General features: G+C 51.5%; 1 protein-coding gene across 2 annotated transcripts in view; it reads right to left on the minus strand.

Moving 5' to 3' along the window:
- The window catches only part of TASOR2 (transcription activation suppressor family member 2), a 53,505-nt gene extending 37,828 nt beyond the window's left edge, over positions 1-15,677 (minus strand). For both annotated transcript variants that reach the window (XM_068400520.1, XM_068400521.1), the window contains exons 1-3: positions 15,367-15,677; positions 2,818-2,963; positions 1,267-1,362 (exon numbers count right to left, since the gene is read on the minus strand). In XM_068400520.1, the coding sequence (XP_068256621.1) occupies positions 1,267-1,362; positions 2,818-2,963; positions 15,367-15,409 (285 nt within the window). In that variant the 5' untranslated portion in view covers positions 15,410-15,677. The remainder of the gene's footprint in view (positions 1-1,266; positions 1,363-2,817; positions 2,964-15,366) is intronic.
- Between the last annotated feature and the right edge of the window lie 6,268 nt (positions 15,678-21,945).

The following is a 21,945-nucleotide window of genomic DNA, read 5'->3' on the forward strand; positions in this document are numbered from 1 at the left end:
GACACAGCTCCTGAAATCTGTAGCACAACAGTTGGCAAAGTGCTTGCAACAGGCAAACATGTGCTGCAAGTCAATTACAGATCGTTACAGTCCCAAAATATCCATGGTATAAAGAAAACTAAACACAATGCCCACAGGAAGATTTGTTGTTTCAGACACTAAATACTTGTATTTATCAAGTGTTGTTACAAAAACCTCAGCGGAAGCAAAAGCTTAGAAAAATCTGGAAAAAATCCAGCATCTCCAGAAACCACTGCAAGCACAGGCTGGACTTTGCCCTTTCTTTATCTGCCTGGGCAATTTGTGGCAATGCAATGGGGCTGGCATGAATGCAAAGGACATTTGCTGCTCTGTGCTCACAATTCCTACCTTGGGAGCATCTCACCGGCTTTGATTTAATCCATGTCCAAAGCAGATTCATCAAAGTGTGCAAAGACCAAAAGTATGTTGACCAAAGAGTGACAACAGGAGCAGTTTGAACTCATTATGGGTGAGAAACAAAAGCAAACCAGTCAAAATGTACTCAGGCCCTTTATAAGCAACAGTGGGCACTCATCTCACCTAACTTCTGCCTCCTAAAAGGCAAATGTCTAGCTTGGACTACCCAGATAGACTTCTCCTCTGAACAACGGAGAGAAAGGCGCCTCCAGAGAGTGATTTAGCCCCAGGATTTTAGATGCCTGCATTAAACAAGGTCCAACAGTCCTCTGGAGAGCTCCCTCTTTCCTGGCGTCTGTACAAGGAGCTCAGTCACTTGGCACAGCCTGTGCTAAATTTCAAACAGCTACAACGAAGCAGGACAATTCCCACTCCCAAACGGAGACTGAAAGTGGTTTATTTTGCTGTAGTCCGGTCCAAACTGAACAGAACTCAACTGCATTCAGGCCACTCTCATCCAAAACCATCTCTAAAAGGCGCTTTTTTCTCTTCTAAGTGTACGTGAAAGGTTTCACCTGCCTGTACTTGACCATAAATTCACTGGGACAAAGAGAGACTCCTATCTCCCTGCAGGGGGCAAAGGAGGCAGCCAAATCTCACATAATAATCAACTGGAGAGACACAAAGTAAGATCCATCACTAAAACCTCCCAGGTGCTGCTTTCAGAACTTGCTCTGGACTATTTACACAGTAGTAATTGCACTGGTAACCGGGGTACAGAGAGCCAGGACACTTCAGTCAACGGATCTGCTGGGCTTTGGTGGGACAGAGCACACGTGCAGGCACTTGGCATCAAACTTGTTAAGCTGAATAAACATTTCAGGTTACCTCTTCTTCATTATCAAACAGGAGAAATGCAAAGGTCTCCTTCAGCTCCTCCTGGCTGTACCCGGCGGCTTCCTTCGCTTGGACAAAAGCTTTGAGCTGCAGAAGACACAAAACTTTGTTCTAGTCTGTTCTGAGCGGTACAGGGAACACATAGTGTGAGGACAACGTGTCCCACGTACCTCCTGTTGTGGCCAGTATGGGGCAGCAGCAAGGTGATGCTGGACCAGCTCATGTGCCCACACATCATTCCTTCCCCCAGGCATGTGTACACCCAGTCTCCCACCACAAGGCCCCCACCCAGTCCACGCATCCGTCTGTCTGTCTCTGCCTTCGTCCCCAGCAGAACGTGTTCAATGTCCTCCAAGGGACAGCAGGCACCTCCAGCCCCCCAGCATCATGCTGTGCTCATCCCAGGGAAGTCCAGCCTTATTCCACTCTTGCTACACATCGATGGCTACTGGGGAGCTTGGGGGCTGGTGGAGCATCACATTTTGTAGCCAACTATGGTCACGGGAAGACAAATCATCTCACCCATGGAGAAGATGCCTACAGAAGGGGAGATGCTTGGAGGATCCCCTGTTTTTTCCCCTCTCCACTGACCAAAGCCTAGACTATTTGATTAAAGGGCAGGTGCTACCATGCAACTCCAGCTCAGAGGGTTTAGCTACAGCCAAATAACACATCACTCCAATTTCTTTTGTCTGATAATGAAAGCAGACCGTGTCCTCAGTGCAGACAGGCAGAACATCACGGGAGCAAACAGAGCTGGGTCTGAGTCCATGATGTTTTGGGGCATTAATAAAAGAAGTTGTAGAAGGATGGGATTGTTTTAAACAGGGTTAAAAGGTATGAAACCAACAACCTCATCACTGCTTTTGCTTATTTTGGCTTTAGAACTCACAGGCAAATCAGTAAATTACCTGATACCTGCTTTCCCAGTTTTTTTATCCAGCTCCACAGTGACTATCCCAGATTTAGGCAGTCTAAGCTCTATTTAATTCATGACAACAAGCAGACTGGTCATCTCCAGTCCCCAGAGGAGACAGCCTGTCTTCCACGACTATGACAGTGGGACTGCAAGGATGAAGGAGTTTTAAAAGTGGTTCTGTACACACCCCAGTCAGCTGGAGAAAGGGAAACAGGGTTAAAACTGGTGCCTGCACAGGTGTGTGGGCAGACAAAAGAAATACCACATGGAAATCAGTTTCCCTGTGAATCAGCAGAAATACAATGAGAGTAAAGCTCTCCTGCCAGGTTATCAAACCAGGATTCCAACCTGCCCCAAAGGGCCGGCTCCAGGAAGTGCTGCTGAATGTTTGGCAATATTGGCTGAATGGACCTTTTGTTCCTGATCAGATTGGGAAGGAGGAAATGCAAGAAAGCAATGAAAAGGCTCCCTTCAGTCAGGAACTGCAAATAGGGCTCTAGAAGGCAGGCACAGCAGCCACTGCAAAGGAAAGACCTGCCAATAAACCAGCATTTACAGACTCCTAAAGAAACACCACCCTTCCCCAAGCTGCCAGCAACACCCTGCTCCCCCACTGGCCTTACCTCACTCAGAAAAACGTCGTTTTCCACCAGAGTTGCTTGGCTGTACTGAAAACCGTCCTGAGATGTAGGGTCCAAGTAGGAGCTCTGCAGCACAGAAACCGCTCTCTGCAAAAGGGAACTCGACCCTTCCGATTCTGGATGAAAACCTGGAGGAAGAAAGCAAAAAGCAGGTGCCAATATTAACTCTGGGCATCCCCAGGTGAGTACGGGGCCTCAGCAGAGGCGGGTGGCAGCTGAGTGTGACTCACCACACACTCATTTAAGAAGCCCAGATCCCCAGGGAGCACATCAGCTCCATGGCTCCCATTGGGAGCAGCAGCTCCCCTCCAGCCATGCAACCCCGAAGGCTTTGTCTGCAGGTTAAATTGCCCTTTGGCAGGAGGAATGTGAGCTCCCTGTTTGCCAATGAGCCCTTAAAGTTCTTCCTTTGCAACAGGAAAAAAAAAAAAAATCAGTAGCAACTGCTAGAAGCAAAGGCTGGTGGTAAATGAACTTTATGCTGAGCAGGTCAGAGTGTTCTCTTGTGCTAAAAAGTTAATTAGATTTGTTAAGTGCTCTTTTGGAGTGTGAGAGTTGATGGCTGCACATGAGGAAAATTTCAGTGAGTGCTCAGTTTCTTGGGGTTATCTGTTTTTCTATAAAGATCTTCAGGTCTTGAGTGAACATGGTTTTCAATACCACGAGAGCAAACCCTCCTTCAACGCCTCAACAGGCAGAGCTTTCTCAAAGCCCAAACTCTCTCCAGACATTTCTGAAAGAAAACACCCCAATAAAACAGTTCCCAAGAGCATCCCATGGAGAAGAGGTCCCAAAGCAGTTGACAAATTAAATACGGATGCAGAAACAAAGGAAAGTCCCGCAGTATTTGTGCTCTTGCGGCTGTTAAAATCGAAATATTAAATAAAACAGCCACTTAGAAACACAGGAAATCCTGGGCTCAGTCTCTGTTGTACATTTAAAAACCTTTATCACTGCTGGTGGTTCACGAGCTACGAGACTTCAAACCCCAGGCTGAGTTTGCAACACAGACACATTGAAAAGATTTATTTCTTCTGACCCATAAACTTTAGAAAATAAAGCAGTCATCTATAAGGGAAGAAATGTAGAACCACCAAAGTCCACGAGAAGAGCAGGTTTGCATGCTGGTCGCTCTAAGAAAACTCACCAAAGTGAGTGAAAAACCTCACACTGCTCTGAGCCAGTTCAGCCAGTCCACGCTACGGGGCTTAACTGGGAAGGGAAACAGTGTCTGCATTGTGCCAAGCAAAAGAAAATCCAGACAAGGTAAAAAGTGAGGGGGAAACGGTATAAAACCAGCTCTAAACAGCTCTTGGCTGGAGCACCTCTGCTATGGAGACAGGCTGAGAGAGTTGGGGCTGTTCAGCCTGGAGAAGGCTCCGGGGAGACCTTCCAGCACCTTCCAGTGCCTGAAGGGGCTACAGGAAAGCTGGAGAGGGACTTTTTACAAGGGCGTGGAGTGATAGGACGAGGGGGAACGGTTTTAAACTGAAAGAGGGGAGATTGAGATTAGATCTGAGGAAGAAATTCTTTGCCGTGAGGGTGGTGAGACCCTGGCCCAGGTTGCCCAGAGAAGCTGTGGCTGCCCCCTCCCTGGCACTGTTCAAGGCCAGGTTGGATGGGGCTTGGAGCAACCTGGTCTGGTGGAAGGTGTCCCTGCCTGTGGCAGAGGGGTTGGAACTAGATGGGCTTTAAGGTCCCTTCCAACCCAAACCTTTCTGTGATTCTATGATTCTAAAAATGGTTCTAAGAAAAGCACGTAGAGGGCGGGTGGGAATGGAAATTGGGAGCACAGAAAGGAAAGTCTTTAAAAGCCCTTTTGCCTCTCAACTTTGCTCTGGGGTCTTTTGTGCCCTCTTGTATTCACTTTCTAAACCTCCCACTTCCAGGTGATGCCTCTGTAATTATTAGAAGCAGTAAAAAAGCAGATGAACAGAACTTGGCTCTCAAGCACAGAAAGAAAAATAAAGACATCTTCCAGCTCTCTCTCAGTGTTAATTGTTTCCCCTCTTTGAGCCTAATGAGGACAGGAAGGGACGTTAAGTTTGCTCACTTTTTTCATCACTCGTCTTTCATTTGGCTTTGTCTGTCTCTTGCATCTTAGAAGCATAGAATCGTTTTGGTTGGAAAGGACCTTTAAGATCATCAAGTCCAACTGTTAGACCTTGTGGATCTCAAGGAAGCGGTCAGGGAGTTTAGACTCCTCCACAGAAATCAGCTCAGGGAATTACATCCCAGCTCACAGCTCTGCTCAAAGGTTTGGACCAAACACAACATCCCTTTTTGCTTCCTGACCCGCGCTTGTGTCCGAAGTCATCGTCCAAGGAGTGACAGCCCTGTCCTCAGCATCTTCTCTACCGGACTAAACAAACCCAGCTCCCTCGACAGCTCCCAAAAGCACAGGACTGCAGCTGGTGCTGTTTCATTTCTCAGCTCCTGGTCCAAACCATCTCACTCTTGAGCATGCGATATTCAGCTCCTCCTACCGATAGCATCTCACAAGTCTGCATCATCGACAAGTTTGGGGTCACAGAATCACAGAATCACTGAGGTTGGAAGAGCCCTCTGGGATCATCGAGTCCAACCATTGCCCTGACACCACCATGGCAACTAGACCATGGCACTAAGTGCCATGTCCAGGCTTTTCTTAAACCCCTCCAGAGATGGTGACTCCACCACCTCCCTGGGCAGCCCCTTCCAATGCCTAATGACCCTTGCTGAGAAGAAATGCTTCCTAATGGCCAACCTGAACCTCCCCTGGCAAAGCTTGAGGCTGTGTCCTCTTGTCCTATCGCTAGTTGTCCGGGAGAAGAGGCCGACTCCCACTGTGCTACAACCTCCCTTCAGGTAGTTGTAGACTGCACTAAGGTCACCTCTGAGCCTCCTCTTCTCCAGGCTAAACACCCCCAGCTCCCTCAGCCGTTCCTCATAGGTCAGACCCTCCAGACCCTTCCCCAGCTTGGTCGCCCTCCTCTGGACTCGCTCCAACACCTCAACATCTCTCTTGAAGTGCGGGGCCCACAACTGGACACAGGATTCAAGGTGCGGCCTCACCAGTGCCGAGTACAGAGGCAGCATGAGAGTACAGGGTCTTGGAGCATGAGAAAGGCCATGTCTAAACGTGCGAGCTGGGAGCCAGTCGTGTGTTTCCACGCTATGTGAGACACCAAGTTGACAAAGATTACGGAGTTAAAAGCCTCACTAGGCACAGAGCATGGATTGCAGGTGTGAGGTGTTCAATCAGCAAAAGCATCGGCTATTCAGTATCTTTCACAGGTAAAAGCTGAAGGTTTTGAAAAAAAAAGCTTGGGAAGCTTTTGGAAATGCAACACAAACAGCAATTTTGCAGGTGATAACTCAAACATTTGTTCCTCCCGGCAAGTTCTGCTGCAGTGTGAAAATGAAAGTCCAAAAGGGACAAAAAAAAAAAAGTTGCCATAGTAATACATAAATACAGGAGATGAAACAATCAGAGTGTGGCACCGAGCCTGGCAGCTTGCTGCGACCCTCACCTCCCCTTTCAGATTTCAGAGGCGCCTTCAGATCCGTTCCCACCCTAAGGGAGAGTCGGGGCTCGCAGAAACACACACAAAACCCTGACCCATCCAGGTTTCATTTGTGGGAGCAGAAGGTCCCTCACAGTCTCTGCACAGGCTTCGAGGAGGTGAAAGTGAAAGTGCTTAAACCAAAAGTGAAAGTGGCCACTCCTCTCTGAGCAGCTTGGATGTGCCACTGCCACCACGCAGCATCCTCAGGGAACGGGACTGACTTCTTGCACGGGGTCGGTTGGACAGCAGAGACGCATCGCAGGAGCGACGGCTGGAGAAACCCAGCACGGCTCCGCACCAGTGCGGCCCAGCTGAACCCACAGCGGGTTCATTCTGTCCCTCTGCTCCACTCTCGGAAGACCCCCCCTGCAGTGCTGCGTTCAGCTCTGGGGCCCCCAACAGAAGAAGGACACGGAGCTGTTGGAGCAAGTCCAGAGGAGGCCACGGAGATGCTCAGAGGGCTGGAGCACCTCTGCTCTGGAGACAGGCTGAGAGAGCTGGGGCTGTTCAGCCTGGAGAAGAGAAGGCTCCGGGGAGACCTTCTAGCACCTTCCAGTGCCTGAAGGGGCTACAGGAAAGCAGGAGAGGGGCTTTTTACGACGGCATGGAGTGATAGGACGAGGGGGAATGGCTTTAAACTGAAAGAGGGGAGATTTAGATGAGATATGAGGAAGAAATTCTTTGCTGTGAGGGTGGTGAGACGCTGGCCCAGGTTGCCCAGAGAAGCTGTGGCTGCCCCCTCCCTGGCAGTGTTCAAGGCCAGGTTGGATGGGGCTTGGAGCAACCTGGTCTGGTGGAAGATGTCCCCACGATGGCAGGGGGGTTGGAACTAGATGATCTTTAAGGTCCCTTCCAACCCAAACCAGTCTGTGATTCTATGATTTCCTACCCTGACAGCAAGGGAGAAAAAACAGCCACTTTTGCAACTATTAATATCAGTTGCCAACGTTGTAAGTACAGACTTGGACAGGGAACAAGGTTTGCTTTTCTTCCTGGTCTTATTTTGTTTTCATTTGACCTTAAAATTTTAGCAGCACTTGCTGCAGACATTTGAATGCTGTCAAACCTCCAGAAGTCTGCGACCCAGCGTGGTCAACGCACACTCAACGCAAGCCTCACTGCTCACCTACGGGGCTTCTGACCTGTCCTTGGCATGGTCCCTTCCCACAGCCTGTCCCCATCTTGCCTCTCTTCGACCAGGATCTCCTCTGTCTTTCTGGCTTTCCCAACGTCGTATGAGCTGGCGTCACTGGCAGTGTCACTTCTGGCACCACCGCGTGCCACTTTGTGCTGTCAACAGCCCACGTCCTGCCAGCTGAAACTCCTCAGATCAGCCTCCCAACTTCTCACGCTCTGCTGACGTCCACTTTCTCTCCTCTTTTTATAATCTCCCATCCTGATTTTGCTGCTCTCACTCTTTAGTTTTACTCTGCATTATAAAACCCACGGTACCACATGCGTGACCAGCTATTTACCTGCGGACCTCTTTTAGCTCCAGCCTGCTGACGGAGCAGCCATAAAGGGGACCTGGGAAAACACACTGACAAAGAAGGATGTCTCTTTAGCCCGGAGTCCTGAGACATCCCTGATAAGCTCAGCCAAAACCTCCTTGATGGGGAGCAGTTGGCAGGACAAAGAAACTGAGATAATGAACGGACCTTCCAGGAAAACAAAAGTCAGCAAAAACTATTCTGGGGACTGATGTCCTACTCCTACGTATGTATCTACACCAAAAAAAGGTATAAAAAGTAACTCACTGCCTACCCAAAATGAGTTTTTCTGCAAGAGCTTCCCTGTATGAGACCTCCCGGATAGACCAGACCCTGTCTGGGTCTGGAGGGTCTGACCTCCAAGGAACGGCTGAGGGAGCTGGGGGTGTTTAGCCTGGAGAAGAGGAGGCTCAGAGGTGACCTTAGCGCAGTCTACAACTACCTGAAGGGAGGTTGTAGTGAAGTGGGAGTTGGCCTCTTCTCCCAGGCAACTAGCGACAGGACAAGAGGACACAGCCTCAAGCTTGGCCAGGGGAGGTTCAGGTTGGACATTAGGAAGCATTTCTTCTCAGCAAGGGTCATTAGACATTGGAAGGGGCTGCCCAGGGAGGTGGTGGAGTCACCATCTCTGGAGGTGTTTGAGAAAAGACTGGACATGGCACTTAGTGCCATGGTCTAGTTGCCATGGTGGTGTCAGGGCAATGGTTGGACTCGATGATCCCTGAGGTCTCTTCCAACCTGGTTGATTCTGTGATTCTGTAACTGGGCTGATGGAGGCACCCACATGGAGAGATGAGGAGTGAGTGTGTTGGCAAATGGAAGGGGAAAAGGCCGCCCACTGGGGATGGAAGAGGTGGCAGAGGTTGTATCACGGGCTGTCTGGCAGAGCCAGAAAGGGCTCCAATGACAAGCAGCATTTCCTGAAGGTCTCACCATGGGTTGCTGCAGATGGGTTCAAAGATCAACTCGACAGATTTGTGGGGAAATTACTCTGTTAAATACAAAGATCCCAGCTCTTCCTCAGGAAGTTCCTGAGACACAAACCTGCGCAGCTGGCATGAATTTTCAGCAGAGAGAGTGCTGTACCTTTGGCCTGCTCATGTGATTTTTCCCTAAGTGGCCACTCACGGAGTCAGGATGCCGGCCAAGATGGTTATTCAGTGTCAGCTGGGACAGCCCACGATATCAGCACACGGTTTTACCCCTGTTCTGACGTGCCCGGAGCCAGGCTGACACCAGATGATGGATGTGCAGTGCCACATTAGCGTGACCACGGTAGGAAGCATCTCTGACTCTATGCGGTGCTTTCATGGGCAAGAGCAGGAACTTATCGAGTCAATTATCCTGCAACCACCACAGGCCGCCTGCAAGTAAATCATTGTAACAGATCACTACAAGCCACCTCTGCAGCAGATGTTTCCTCTTACTCTCAGAAAGAGAGCAGTTGGCTCACACGGAGGTTCAAGAGCTCTGATAACTGCAGAGCTATTTTCCCCCAGAAGAATCACAAAATCATAGAATCACAGGATGGTTTGGGTTGGAAGGGACCTTAAAGACCATCTAGTTCCAACACCCCTGCCACAGCCAGGGACACCTTCCACCAGACCAGGTTGCTCCAAGCCCCATCCAACCTGGCCTTGAACACTGCCAGGGAGGGGGCAGCCACAGCTTCTCTGGGCAACCTGGGCCAGGGTCTCACCACCCTCACAGCAAAGAATTTCTTCCTCAGATCTCATCTCAATCTCCCCTCTTGCAGTTTAAAACTGTTCCCCCTCATCCTGTCACTCCAGCCCTTGTAAAAAGCCCCTCTCCCGCTTTCCTGTAGCCCCTTCAGGCACTGGAAGGTGCTAGAAGGTCTCCCCGGAGCCTTCTCTTCTCCAGGCTGAACAGCCCCAGCTCTCTCAGCCTGTCTCCAGAGCAGAGGGGCTCCAGCCCTCTGAGCATCTCCGTGGCCTCCTCTGGACTCGCTCCAACAGCTCCGTGTCCTTCTTGTGTTGGGGGCCCCAGAGCTGGACGCAGCACTGCAGGGGGGTCTCCCGAGAGCGGAGCAGAGGGGCAGAATCCCCTCCCTGACCTGCTGGCCACGCTGCTGGGGATGCAGCCCAGCACACGGGTGGCTTTCTGGGCTGCCAGCGCACGGTGCCGGCTCATGGTGAGCTTCTCATCACCCATCACCCCCGAGTCCTTCTCCTCAGGGCTGCTCTCAACCCATTCTCCGCCCAGCCTCGGTTTGTGCTTGGGATTGCCCCGACCCACGTGCAGGACCTTGCACTTGGCCTTGTTGAACTTCACGCTGTTCGCACAGGCCCAGCTCTCCAGCCTGTCAAGTACCGAGCATTCATATTGCGGGGCTGGGGGTGGCATTTTTGGGTGGCACAGCTCTCCAACCTTTGCAATTTGCTGAAAAAATAATCAGGATGATGCAGCTCCACTCTTCTAAATTAACATCTCTGGCTTTAAACCCAGGAGTTACGTTCCTGTTTGAGGTGAGATGGTACCTTTTGCAATCACCTGGTTTGATGTGTTTAAGAAAAGCCTGGACATGGCACTTAGTGCCATGGTCTAGTTGACATGGTGGTGTCAGGGCAATGGTTGGACTCGATGATCCCAGAGGGCTCTTCCAACCTGGTTGATTCTGTGATTCTGTTTAAAACACTCTTCCATAGTGAGACAAGGTGCTGGATTGTATTTTAAATTACCTCTTGGACGAAGTAGCCAGTGAATGCAGGTATCTAGGCTGCAGGAGCTTTTGTAACGCTTCTCAGCTCAATATCAGAGACTGACAGTATTTATTTAGATCACTTTTAGGAGTCAGGCGATGCAGGGAACCCCTGGCACCCTCTCAGGAGAGCTCCCGCTCTGCCTAGAGGACAGGCAACCTTTACCCAGACAGCTCCACTTGAGCTCTGCCAACATGATTTAATCTCACAGCGATATCTGAATGCATCTGGTTGGTTGGGGAGAAACCACCGTTAGTTTCCTCACGGCTAGGGAAGGTCATGTTCCTCCACCACGTAAAAAAACCCCATGTCATAAGAAATTTCAGCAAAGCTGGTTGTTTCCAACTGTGCCCCCAATTCCTACTCAGAGAAGGCAGCCCCAACAAGACCATACGGTTGGACTTGATGATCTTAAAGGTCCTTTCCAACCAAAATGATTCTATACCTAATTACACAGGGAAGAAGGGAGCTGGGCTTGTTTATCTGGGGGAGAAAAGCTGGGAAGATCCAACTGCAGCTCACAGCTAATCTGATGGGGAGTCACAGAGATGATGGAGCCACTCTTCTGGCACCAGCAGATGGAAAAAATAAGGAGAAACACCTCAGGGTGCACCTTGGGAGGTTCAGATTGGATGAGAGGATGAAATTTTTCCTCCAGAGGATGATGCAGCCTTAGGATAGGTCACAGAGAGCTGGGGGTCCCCATGCTTGTCTGGGCAAAGCCACAGCTGCTCCATTGTGATGTTGGTGGAAAATCTACTCCAAGTAGGAGTTCTACACCACAGAAAACTCCCAGGTAACATTTCTTTGATTTTATAACCTCCCTCTTGCTACTTTCAGCTGCTCACATAACTGAGGATGTGGTTCTTACAGGTTTTCCCTTGTTAATTCTTTGCAGTGGCAGTTCTTGCTGCCTTTCACCTCAGCAGATGCTCCTCAAAGCCTGTCCTGCCGCAGTTCCCCCCTTCTGTCATCTCATACAGGGTTGTCACCTGTTGTGTTTTCACTCAGCTGCAGGTGTCTGCATTGACTCGTCCCAAGTCTAGCACTAGCACAGGTATTTTAGCACATAAAACAACTAAAGACAACACTTTCTTTGCAAAATTAGCCAGCCAAGTGATTCTCCTTGCTAGTGCAGTAGCCCAACCGCAGAATCCCAGCCTGGCTGGGGTTGGAAGGCACCTCTGGAGACCATCCAGTCCAACCTCTGCCAAAGCAGGGTCACCCAGAGCATGTTGCACAGGGTCGTGTCCAGGCGGGTTTTGAATATCTCCAGAGAAGGAGACTCCCCCCCTCCCTGGGCAGCCTGTGCCAGGGCTCTGGCACCCTCACACTAAAGAAGTTCCTCCTCACATTCAGATGGAACTTCCCATGTTTCAGCTTGTGCCCATTGCCCCTTGTCCTGTCACTGGGCACCACTGAGAAGAGTCTGGCCCCATCCCCTTGACACCCACCCCTGAGGTATCTGTGAGCATTGATAAGATCCCCCCTCAGTCTGCTCTTCTCCAGCTGAACAGCCCCAGCTCCCTCAGCCTCTCCTCGTAGCAGAGATGCTCCAGCCCTCTGACCATCTCCGTACCCCTCCGCTGGACTCTCTCCAGTAGCTCCTTGTCTTTCTTGAACTGGGGGGCCCAGAACTGCACACAGTTACTCCAGGTGTGGCCTCACCAGGGCCGTGTAGAGGGGCAGGAGAACCTCCCTCAACCTGCTGCCCACACTCTTCCTCATGCACCCCAGGACACCATTGGCCTTCCTGGCCCCAAGGGCACATTGTGGGTTCATGGGGAACTTGTTGTCCACCAGAACCCCCAGGTCCTTCTCTGCAGAGCTGCTCTCCAGTAGATCAGCCCCCAGCCTGTACTGGTGCAGGGGGTTATTCCTCCCCAGGTGCTGGACCCTACACTTGCCCTTGTTGAACTCCATGAGGTTCCTCTCCCCCAGCTCTCCAGCCTGGCCAGGTCTCGCTGAATGGCAGCATGGCCTGCTGGGGTATCGGCCACTCCTCCCAGTTTGGTGTCACCAGCAAGCTGGCTGAGGGTACACTCTGTCCCTTCGTCCAGGTCATTGATGAGTAAGTTAAACAGGACTGGGCCCAGTCCTGGGGAACACTGCTGGCTACTGGCCTCCAAATAGGCTCAGCACTGCTGATCACAACCCTCTGAGATGGCCTAAGACAGTCAGACTTGATGTGCTTTGACACGTGGGAGAGCTGTAGACTATTGCACAGCAAACCAAAAACCCGGCTGATGACAGGCCGGGTTATGTTTCAAGGATCCCTTGCGCACAGACCACAGACGCTACGTTGAAACCCACATGTTGAAACCCAGCCAACCACACAGCGCCCACAGAGCAACGTCCAGCCCTCCCAGCAAACCCCAGCCTGCTGCCACGCAAGCTGGAGTTCATCTGCTGCCTCCTGGGACCCCAAAAAATCGACGCTGGCGACGTCCTGGATCTAAAGCCCACGCGCCGTCAAGGCGACTGCACAACGCTGCAGCGATGCCCGGGGTCTCCCGACACACAGGCAGCCTTGTGAGAGCAACAGCCACGGTTCACGTGTTAAAAACAACTTCCCCGAGGCAGAGCCGCCCATTTGGGAAAATAAAAAATCCCAACTTGTTTGCAGCTGGAGAAAGCAGGCACAGTTCCCCTGCCTGAAATTCTGCAGCTGCATTCCTCCAGACCACTGGTTACTCACTCCTTTTGCCTGTGAGCAAGCCTGAAAACCTCCCAACCAGGGATATATCCTTCCTTAGGCGTGGGTTGTTGCGTTACTTTTGCTCTCACTACAGATGCTCTCCTCTCAGCGTTGACTTTCTTTCCCTGGTCTCTCGTTCTGCTTGATACGGCAACAGAGCTGTAACCACATGCTCTCTACGGACCCTTTGGCTGCAGAAATTACCAAGGCACACTTAGAGTTTCAAATCAGAACCGAAGCCAAGTACTAAAATCCCCATGCACACACACGCTGACTCCAAACACCCCATCAGAACCAGCAGGTAGTTATTTCACTATCAAAAAAAACCCGCAAAAAAGCCAAACTGTGTGAAAATAGCATTTACCAGAAATAACAAACACTTCACTTTCTCGTCTCAAAGGGATTCTAACCAAGAATAATCAGTTGGTCCCTTCAGCAGGTGTCAGAGTGACCAACACATATATTGCATGTAATAAAACCAGCCCAATTCCACCAAAGCTGTGATCCCACACGTGTTTTGGTGGGTGGCTGCAGTGACCTACGCAAGCCCTTGCCCCGATGCTCCTTCTCTTCCCCTCCTGGCACAGCCGGGGCTGTGTAATAAAGAAAATTAGCAAACCACAGCAGAAAATAAAGTAAAACAGGCTATTTTTAATCCAGATAGGTTTAGCAATCTGGATTGCTGTGCGGCTCCACAAAGAGTTGTACCAATGCAGCTCAAAGTCCGGTGGGATGCGGGTGTTAGGGGGTATGGGAGGTACCTGGGAACGGGGAACACTTCAGCTAGCTCTGCTACAGCCAGAAACGCCAGGTTTAAGAGGAACACTAAAAATAGACCAGTATGTAAAACCAGTTTCAGAGCCGGGTAATAGAGTCTATGGTCCTAGGCAAGTACTTACACTTCTTACCACAGCAGATAGGGAATGATTTTTTGACTGGAAAACAACAATTTCTGTGAAATCAGACATTTTATCTAACAGATTTGTTCAAGTGCAGACCAGTAATTTCCAGACTCAACCACAGGACAGCTCGTGACAGTAGAGACACATGGTTGTCTCCCTGTTTGTTACCAGTCTCTTATAAGAACTGCGAAGAGATCTATCAAGCAGCACTAAGAAACACCCGCTTTGACCAAACGCTTGGGGTAAAACCATGAGGTTAATGTTCTGACTTGAATCCCCCACAGAGCAGAGCTTCACGCAGCATCTCCTGCCTCCACGATGAGCACCAAACCACCAGGCTACTGATTATTCTGGGCCAGGCAGGCTTTTTTTGCCCATTTTTTTTATAAAAGCTTTGTTCCCATGGAGTAAGGTACACACAAACTATTTTTGTGCTGTCCACCCTCCAGCTTGCTCCGTCCATCCCAGATTATCCCCCCTTAAGCAGCGCAGACCTACAGCTCAGCAAGCCCTGCTCCTACCCGAGCCTCTGTGGGACAAGTTGTTTGAGGACAATCTGGGAGCAGAACTCTGTGGGACCAGAGAAGAAACACATTTTTTCCCCCCTATTCTAAGGCTGATTTCCAGCCCTCCTGGGCAGCGAGTTGCCACAAGGAGGGGAGTAAAGAGGCTTTCCAGCCTTCAGCTCCCCACGCCAGTCCCAGGGAGGGAGCAGCACGCAGCCATGTGTTTGTATTTCCATATCCCGCTCCTGAAGGGCACCTGCGATGACCAGCACGGCTCCCCAAGGACAGACCAAAAGCATGCACAGCCCCAAACCCAAAAAGGATGGCTGCTCGCCCACCTGCTCACGCCTCGGGCTCGGCTACCGGGTCAAGCGGGAGCTTGGAAAAGCCAATGTGTCCCCACTGTGCGAGTCAAAATGACATTTAAAAGTCGTTTTCTAGGTGTTGAAGGTCTCCATGGGGACAGGGAAGGTGCCTCCAGCCCTGGCCCGGGTGCCGCTCCCCCTCAGGCAATGAGGAGCGGGCACCCCCTCAAGCTCGTCCCCACCGGGCTGGGCAGCCCCAGCTGTGGGGAAATAAAGGGACAAAGCCGGCTTGGCCTCTCCTCCTCCTCGGAGGGTGGGATGGAGGCGGCTCCGCTCCCCGCCCGCCCCCGGGCCCCGCTCACCTGTGCCCGGCCCGCCGCTCTCCTCGTCCTGCCGCTCGCCCATGGCCGAGGCTCCCCGCTCCCCGCTCCCCTCCACGCCGGCCCTCACGGTGCCCGCATGGCCGGCCCCGCCCGGCCCTCAGCGCGGCTCCGCTCCCGGTGGAGGCCCCCGGGAGGGTGCGGCGCTCCCGGGCCGGGCGGGCCGGCGGGTTCAGGAGACGCGGGGCGGCATGTGGGGCTGGCGGGCCGCCGCCATCCGCCGGCCCCAGGAAGTGAAAGGGCGTCGCGGAGGGACGGCAAGGAGGGAGGGACGGAGGGAGGCAGGGCCGGGGCCGGGGGCGGGCGGCGGCGGAGAGGAAAAAAAAAAAAAACAGAAAGTGAAAACTGAACCGGAAAGAGAGCGGGGCCGCGCCCGCGGCTTTCCTCTTCCCGCAGGTCACCGGCGCCGGCCCGCAGCCGCCATTCCCTTCCCGCCGGCCCCCGAGCGCCTTCCCTTCCCCTCATGGCCCGGGCACCTGCCCTCGCCTCAGTATTTCCCTCGGCTCCTTGGTTTGGGTCTTCCCTCACGCCCTCGCCCCCTTCTCTGATCACCTCGGCTTCTGTCTTCAGCCCTTCCCTTCGGCCCCTTCCCTCAGCCCCTCAGTCTTCACCTCCTGCCCTGGGCCCCGTCCCTCACCTCAGTCCTTCCCCCCAGCCCCTCAGTGCCTTCCCCCGGCATCTTGTTTTGGACCTTCACTCAGTCCCTCAACCCCTTTCCTCATCCCCTTCCCTCACCCCTCACATCATGCCCTGGGCTCCTTCCCTCACCCCTTCACCCCTCACATCATGCCCTGGGCTCCTTCCCTCATCCCCTCACCCCTCACATCGTGCCCTGGGCTCCTTCCTTCACCCCTCACATCATGCCCTGGGCTCCTTCCCTCACCTGCTCACCCCTCACATCATGCCCTGGGCTCCTTCCCTCACCCCTCACATCATGCCCTGGGCTCCGTCCCTCACCCTCTCACCCCTCACATCATGCCCTGGGCCCCTTCCCTCACCCCTCACATCATGCCCTGGGCTACTTCCCTCACCTCGGTCCATCCCCCTCGGTGCCTTCCCTTGGTCCCCCCTCAACCCCTTCCCTGACCCCCTCAGCCCCTTTGTCTCTTCCCTCAGCCCCATCCCTCAGGGCCTTCCTCCATCTTTCTTTAGCCTTTCTGGCCCCTTCCCTCTCCTCATCCCTTTTCTGTGGCACTTACCTTAGCACCCCCGTTCATACGCCAATTCCTGGAAGTCCTGGTTCTCCTTTTTGTCCAGGTTCTCCTGGTTGACCCTAGTAACAAAAAGTCTTTTGTTTAACAGAGGAACACAATTTAGTTTCATTCATTACTTGCACTATTTCACTAACTGCTTTACACATAGAAGTGGACTTGATGGTCCTTATGGCTCCCTTCCAACTTGAGATATTCTATGATTCCTCAGCCCCATCCCTGTCCCCGCTGCCCCCCTTGTCCCTCCTGAGGTGGGGTACCCTCAGGGCCCTTCATGGGGTGGTCCCAGGCCCCACTTCATGGCAGCAGCCCCTGTGTGGTGGGGTTGCTCGGTCACCCTTTTTAAATAGGATTTTCCCCAGGGTGTTAAAATTTTAAGTGCCGTGTCCCACCCAGATACTCCGGGGTTTGTTCCTCTGTTGAGAACATGGAAGTGCGTGGCTTGGGTGTGGATTTGGTTCAGGAGTGAGGGGGATAAATGAACGTTTAAGCAGAAAAAGTAGATAAATAATCCAGTTTCCCTCTACCACTGTCTAGATCAGCCTCGCAGGGAGGTGGTTCGTCACTTGAGTAGTTGTGTGTAAACCCTGGATCACGTTGCTCAAAGCCCCGTCCAGCCTGGCCTTGAACACTTCCAGTGATGGGACATCCACAGCTTCTCTGGGCAACCTGCTCAAGTGCCTCACCACCCTCAGTGTAGAACTTATCTTCCTTATGTCCAGTCCAAACCTACCCCCTTTTCAGTTTAAAACCGTTGCCCCTTGTCCTGTCACTACAGGCCCTGGTAAAGTCTTTTTCCATCTTTCTTATAAACTCCCTTTGTATATTGAATATATATATTGATTAGATTGTAGCTTTCTAGCTGCACAATGGCTTCCAGCTCCTCCTTGTTACCCATGCTCTGTGCATCGGTACAGGTGGGCTATTGACCATGACACCTTTTTAGAGGAACATGCCCTTACTCCTCTGAGGCATTTCACTGGCTTTCCCTTGTTGGTTCCTAATGCACCAGCAGCCCTTGCCTCTTCTCTGTTGCTCAAAACTCCATCCCCCTTCCCCGCTAAGTCTAGCTTAAAGTTCTCCATACAAATCTGATCTCCTTGTTGGTGAAAACTCTCTTGCCTCACTTGGTCAGGTGAATCCCATAATTTGTCTCCTCCTTCCTAACCCACTTCCTCTGACTGGGAGGATAGAGGAGAACATCACCTGTGCTCCAGATTTAGCGTTGCTCCAAGGGACATATAGTCTCTTTTGATGCTTCTGAGTTGCCTCGTCGCAGTATTGTTGGACCCTACATGGGACAGTAGGAGCGGATGATGATTTTTAGGGTTCACCAGGCTCAGCAGCCTCTCAGGGATGTCACGAATGCAGCAAATAGTCAATGTTGCAATAGGCGTTGGAGCAAGGAACAGGGTGTTCTGGGCTTGCCCAACCTCTTACGCAAGGAGTTGTGTGAACACAGCGTGCTGAACGATGGGTCAACGGTTGTGGCGCATGAACAACAGATCCCAGTTCAGCTGTGCCAGGCAGTGAGTCTGGTGGGTGCTCGGAGGGGAACACATCCGGGATTTCACATCCTGCTGTCAAGAAGATCCGTGGTGCTGTGTCCACACAGCAATGTGCATCGTGGATCACAGAATCAATGAGGTTGGAAGAGCCCTCTGGGATCATCGAGTCCAACCATTGCCCTGACACCACCATGTCAACTAGACCATGGCACTAAGTGCCACGTCCAGGCTTTTCTTAAACACCTCCAGAGATGGTGACTCCACCACCTCCCTGGGCAGCCCCTTCCAATGCCTAATGACCCTTGCTGAGAAGAAATGCTTCCTAATGTCCAACCTGAACCTCCTCTGGCGAAGCCTGAGGCTATGGAAACAAAGGAAAAAAGGAGAAAGGACAATGAGATGACAATGTGACAGCTGCCTTATGAGTCACTTATTACTCAAAGCAATGCTGCAAGTCAGTAACATGCCGTTACAGATACTTCACCCATTCTAAGAATTTGCTACTGCAGCAGCAGAGAGTACAAAGTGCTACTACCCAGTGAAAAAACAAAGGCACGGGGAAGAGTAAATGATTTTTTTGGTGTCCTACAGTCAGTAAAAGTCGATAGCAGTCTTGTGCTCTGACTGCCTAGCAGTGTATCTCCAATTTGCCAGATCCACTGATTTTCCATCTCCTGCTGACATATCCAAGATTGGGATTCTTGCTGGTGTTGCTGGTCCTAAACACAGCTAGGCTAGGAGTAAGAAAAAAGGCTTTCCACGTTCCCATGCTGTAGTACTCGGGGGAGGTGAGATGGAAATATCTTTGTGGGGTCAGTGTCCCTGCTTGCCTGTGAGGGTGGAAGATGAACAGCCCCGTGTAACCGTGTGCCTCATCCTAGGAGACAGGAGAAGGGCTCTGAGCTTCCGTGGCATCTGTATGGAAGAGCAGATCCGCAGTCAGAGCGCCTGGGTTTCCACCTTGAGTGTGACCATTCAGCTGCCATCACAATGAAACACGAGTATTTTAGTATTAGGAATTATTTCTGATGAGGATTTCTGGTGAGTGCTCACAGAATCACAGAATCACAGGATCAACCAGGTTGGAAGAGACCTCTGGGCTCATCGAGTCCAACCATTGCCCTGACACCACCATGGCAACTAGACCATGGCACTAAGTGCCATGTCCAGGCTTTTCTTAAACCCCTCCAGAGATGGTGACTCCACCACCTCCCTGGGCAGCCCCTTCCAATGGCTAATGACCCTTGCTGAGAAGAAATGCTTCCTAATGTCCAACCTGAACCTCCCCTGGTGAAGCTTGAGGCTGTGTCCTCTTGTCCTACCGCTAGTTGCCTGGGAGAAGAGGCTGACTCCCACTCCACTACAACCTCCCTTCAGGTAGTTGTAGATTGCAATAAGGTCACCTCTGAGCCTCCTCTTCTCCAGGCTAAACACCCCCAGCTCCCTCAGCTGTCCCTCATAGGTCAGACCCTTCAGACCCTTCCCCAGCTTGGTCGCCCTCCTCTGGACTCGCTCCAACACCTCAACATCTTTCTTGAAGTGTGGGGCCCAGAACTGGACACAGGATTCAAGGTGCGGCCTCACCAGTGATGTCACGCCTGTTTGGGCAGTGGCATGTGCAGTCTGTGCAAGGGGAAGAGCCCATGATCTAACTGTGGTGGGGACCTAGTTCCTGGCAATGCTCTATTTCGGCTTCTTTGAAAGAGTGACTCATAAAGTTCTGGCGTACTTGCAAGTCTAAAATAAAGAAGTAGTCATTTGAAGATCTGTTTCCTCTTTTATTCAGGAAAAAAAAAAATGAATGATGCCTGCAGATGCTGTCAGTCACTCTGAAACAGAAAATAGTTGCAATGAAATGAGTCAACTGGGAGGTGGAAGCGGCAGTTCCTGAAAAAGACAGTGGCCTCCTGCTGAAAGACAACAGACAACGATAAAGCAAGTGATTAGGTTTGAGACCGTTATTGATGTGTGGGGCAGCATCAGGAGTCCCAGCTGCTGCGTGAAGTGTACAAACACAGCCTGCAAACACCCGATGGCTTAGGACCCGTGGGCTCCCTCCCCTTTTCCTGCCATGTGGGAATCATGGGACAGGAGATGACACAGAAATACGTGGAAACACTGCGTTTCTCTTTGGTTTTCTCCCATTTTGTTATAATATGTGGCATGAGAGATTGGCTTGGCTTCCCCTTGGTTTCCTCGGCTTGTGATTGTCTGTCTGGAAGAGTCTGGTTCTTCCATTAACTGTTGAAGCCCTTAGCCAGCTTCAGCCCAATTTGACAGCATGGTAGTGGTTTCACAGACTCCTTTCTACAATTTTCTAGAAAATTAGTGGTCTGCTGGGGGACCGTCTTCCTCTACCACTCATGAGAACAGAGGAGGGTGACCAAGCTGGTGAAGGGTCTGGAGGTTCTGACCTACGAGGAACGGCTGAGGGAGCTGGGGGTGTTTAGCCTGGAGAAGAGGAGGCTCAGAGGTGACCTTATTGCCGTCTACAACTACCTGAAGGGAGGTTGTAGTGAAGTGGGAGTTGGCCTCTTCTCCCGGGCAACTAGTGGTAGGACAAGAGAACACAGCCTCAAGTTTTGTCAGGGGAGGTTCAAGTTGGACATTAGGAAGAATTTCTTTTCAGCAAGGGTCATTAGCCATTGGAAGGGGCTGCCCAGGGAGGTGGTGGAGTCACCATCTCTGGAGGGGTTTAAGAAAAGACTGGCCATGGCACTTAGTGCCATGGTCTAGTTGACAGGGTGGTGTCAGGGCAACAGTTGGACTCGATGATCCCTGAGGTCTCTTCCAACCTGGTTGATTCTGTGATTCTGTAAAAGGAGAACTGTCCCCTTAGCTGCTGCAGAGGGAGTCCAGATGGGTGGAGGTCACCCGTGGCTCAAGGTAATTCTGAATAAATGTTTGCATTTGGGTAGACCTCAAAGCCAAGTCATGAACCCCATGGCTGGCTGATACCACTGATGCTCAGCGTGACTGTTCTTTCATTGGCACGGCTGTCGGGACAGATTAAAGGAGGTCTGAATGGTCTCAAGTTGCACCAGGGGAGGTTTAGATTGGAGATCAGGAAGAATTTCTTCACAGAAAGAGTTGTCAAGCATTGGAACAGGCTGCCCAGGGCAGTGGTGGAGTCCCCATCCCTGGAGGGATTTAAAAGCTGTGTAGATGTGGTGCTGAGGGACATGGGTTAGTGGTGGGCTTGGCAGCTGGGTTAACGGTTGGACTCGATGATCTTAAAGGTCCTTTCCAACAAAAACAATTCTATGATTCTAAAAGGTAAAATGCAAGCGCATGGAGATATCATGGGTATCTTTTGGGAGGGTGCTGAAAACCCCGGTGTTCTGCTGCCACGGAGACTCTGGGCAGACAACTGCAGAAACCAAGAGGAACCACAGGCAAGTGGCTACAGCAGGGAGAAGAGGTGAGATGGGCTTCTGTCGCAGCGGGATCCTGGCGTGGTTTTTTGTCAAGATGAAGTTTCCCTTCCCAGGCAGCAATGAAGCAGAGCAGGACTGTTCCTCACTGATCATTTTGTACAAATCTGCACCAAGAAATTATCTGGGTTTGAACAGAAATGACCCTGAACCAGAAGCCTCCCTAGATGCAGCATCACCAGGCCAGTTTGGAGGATGGGACAGGCCCTAGCATGTGTTGGTTGAGGAACTGACGTGCAGGGATAAAATACCAATTTCAGAGCCATTTGGCTTGGGAAGTGTTGGCTTAGGACCTTACTGAAAGTGAAAACAGGGGAAAGAGAACTTGTGGGCTTGTTTGACCTCTTTGGTAGCCCGTTATGTTTCATCATTCCTGTGGGTATGCCCAGAAAAACTGCAGAGCTCTTT

Source organism: Nyctibius grandis, chromosome 5, assembly GCF_013368605.1.
Source record: "Nyctibius grandis isolate bNycGra1 chromosome 5, bNycGra1.pri, whole genome shotgun sequence".
NCBI classification, from domain to species: Eukaryota; Metazoa; Chordata; class Aves; order Nyctibiiformes; family Nyctibiidae; genus Nyctibius; species Nyctibius grandis.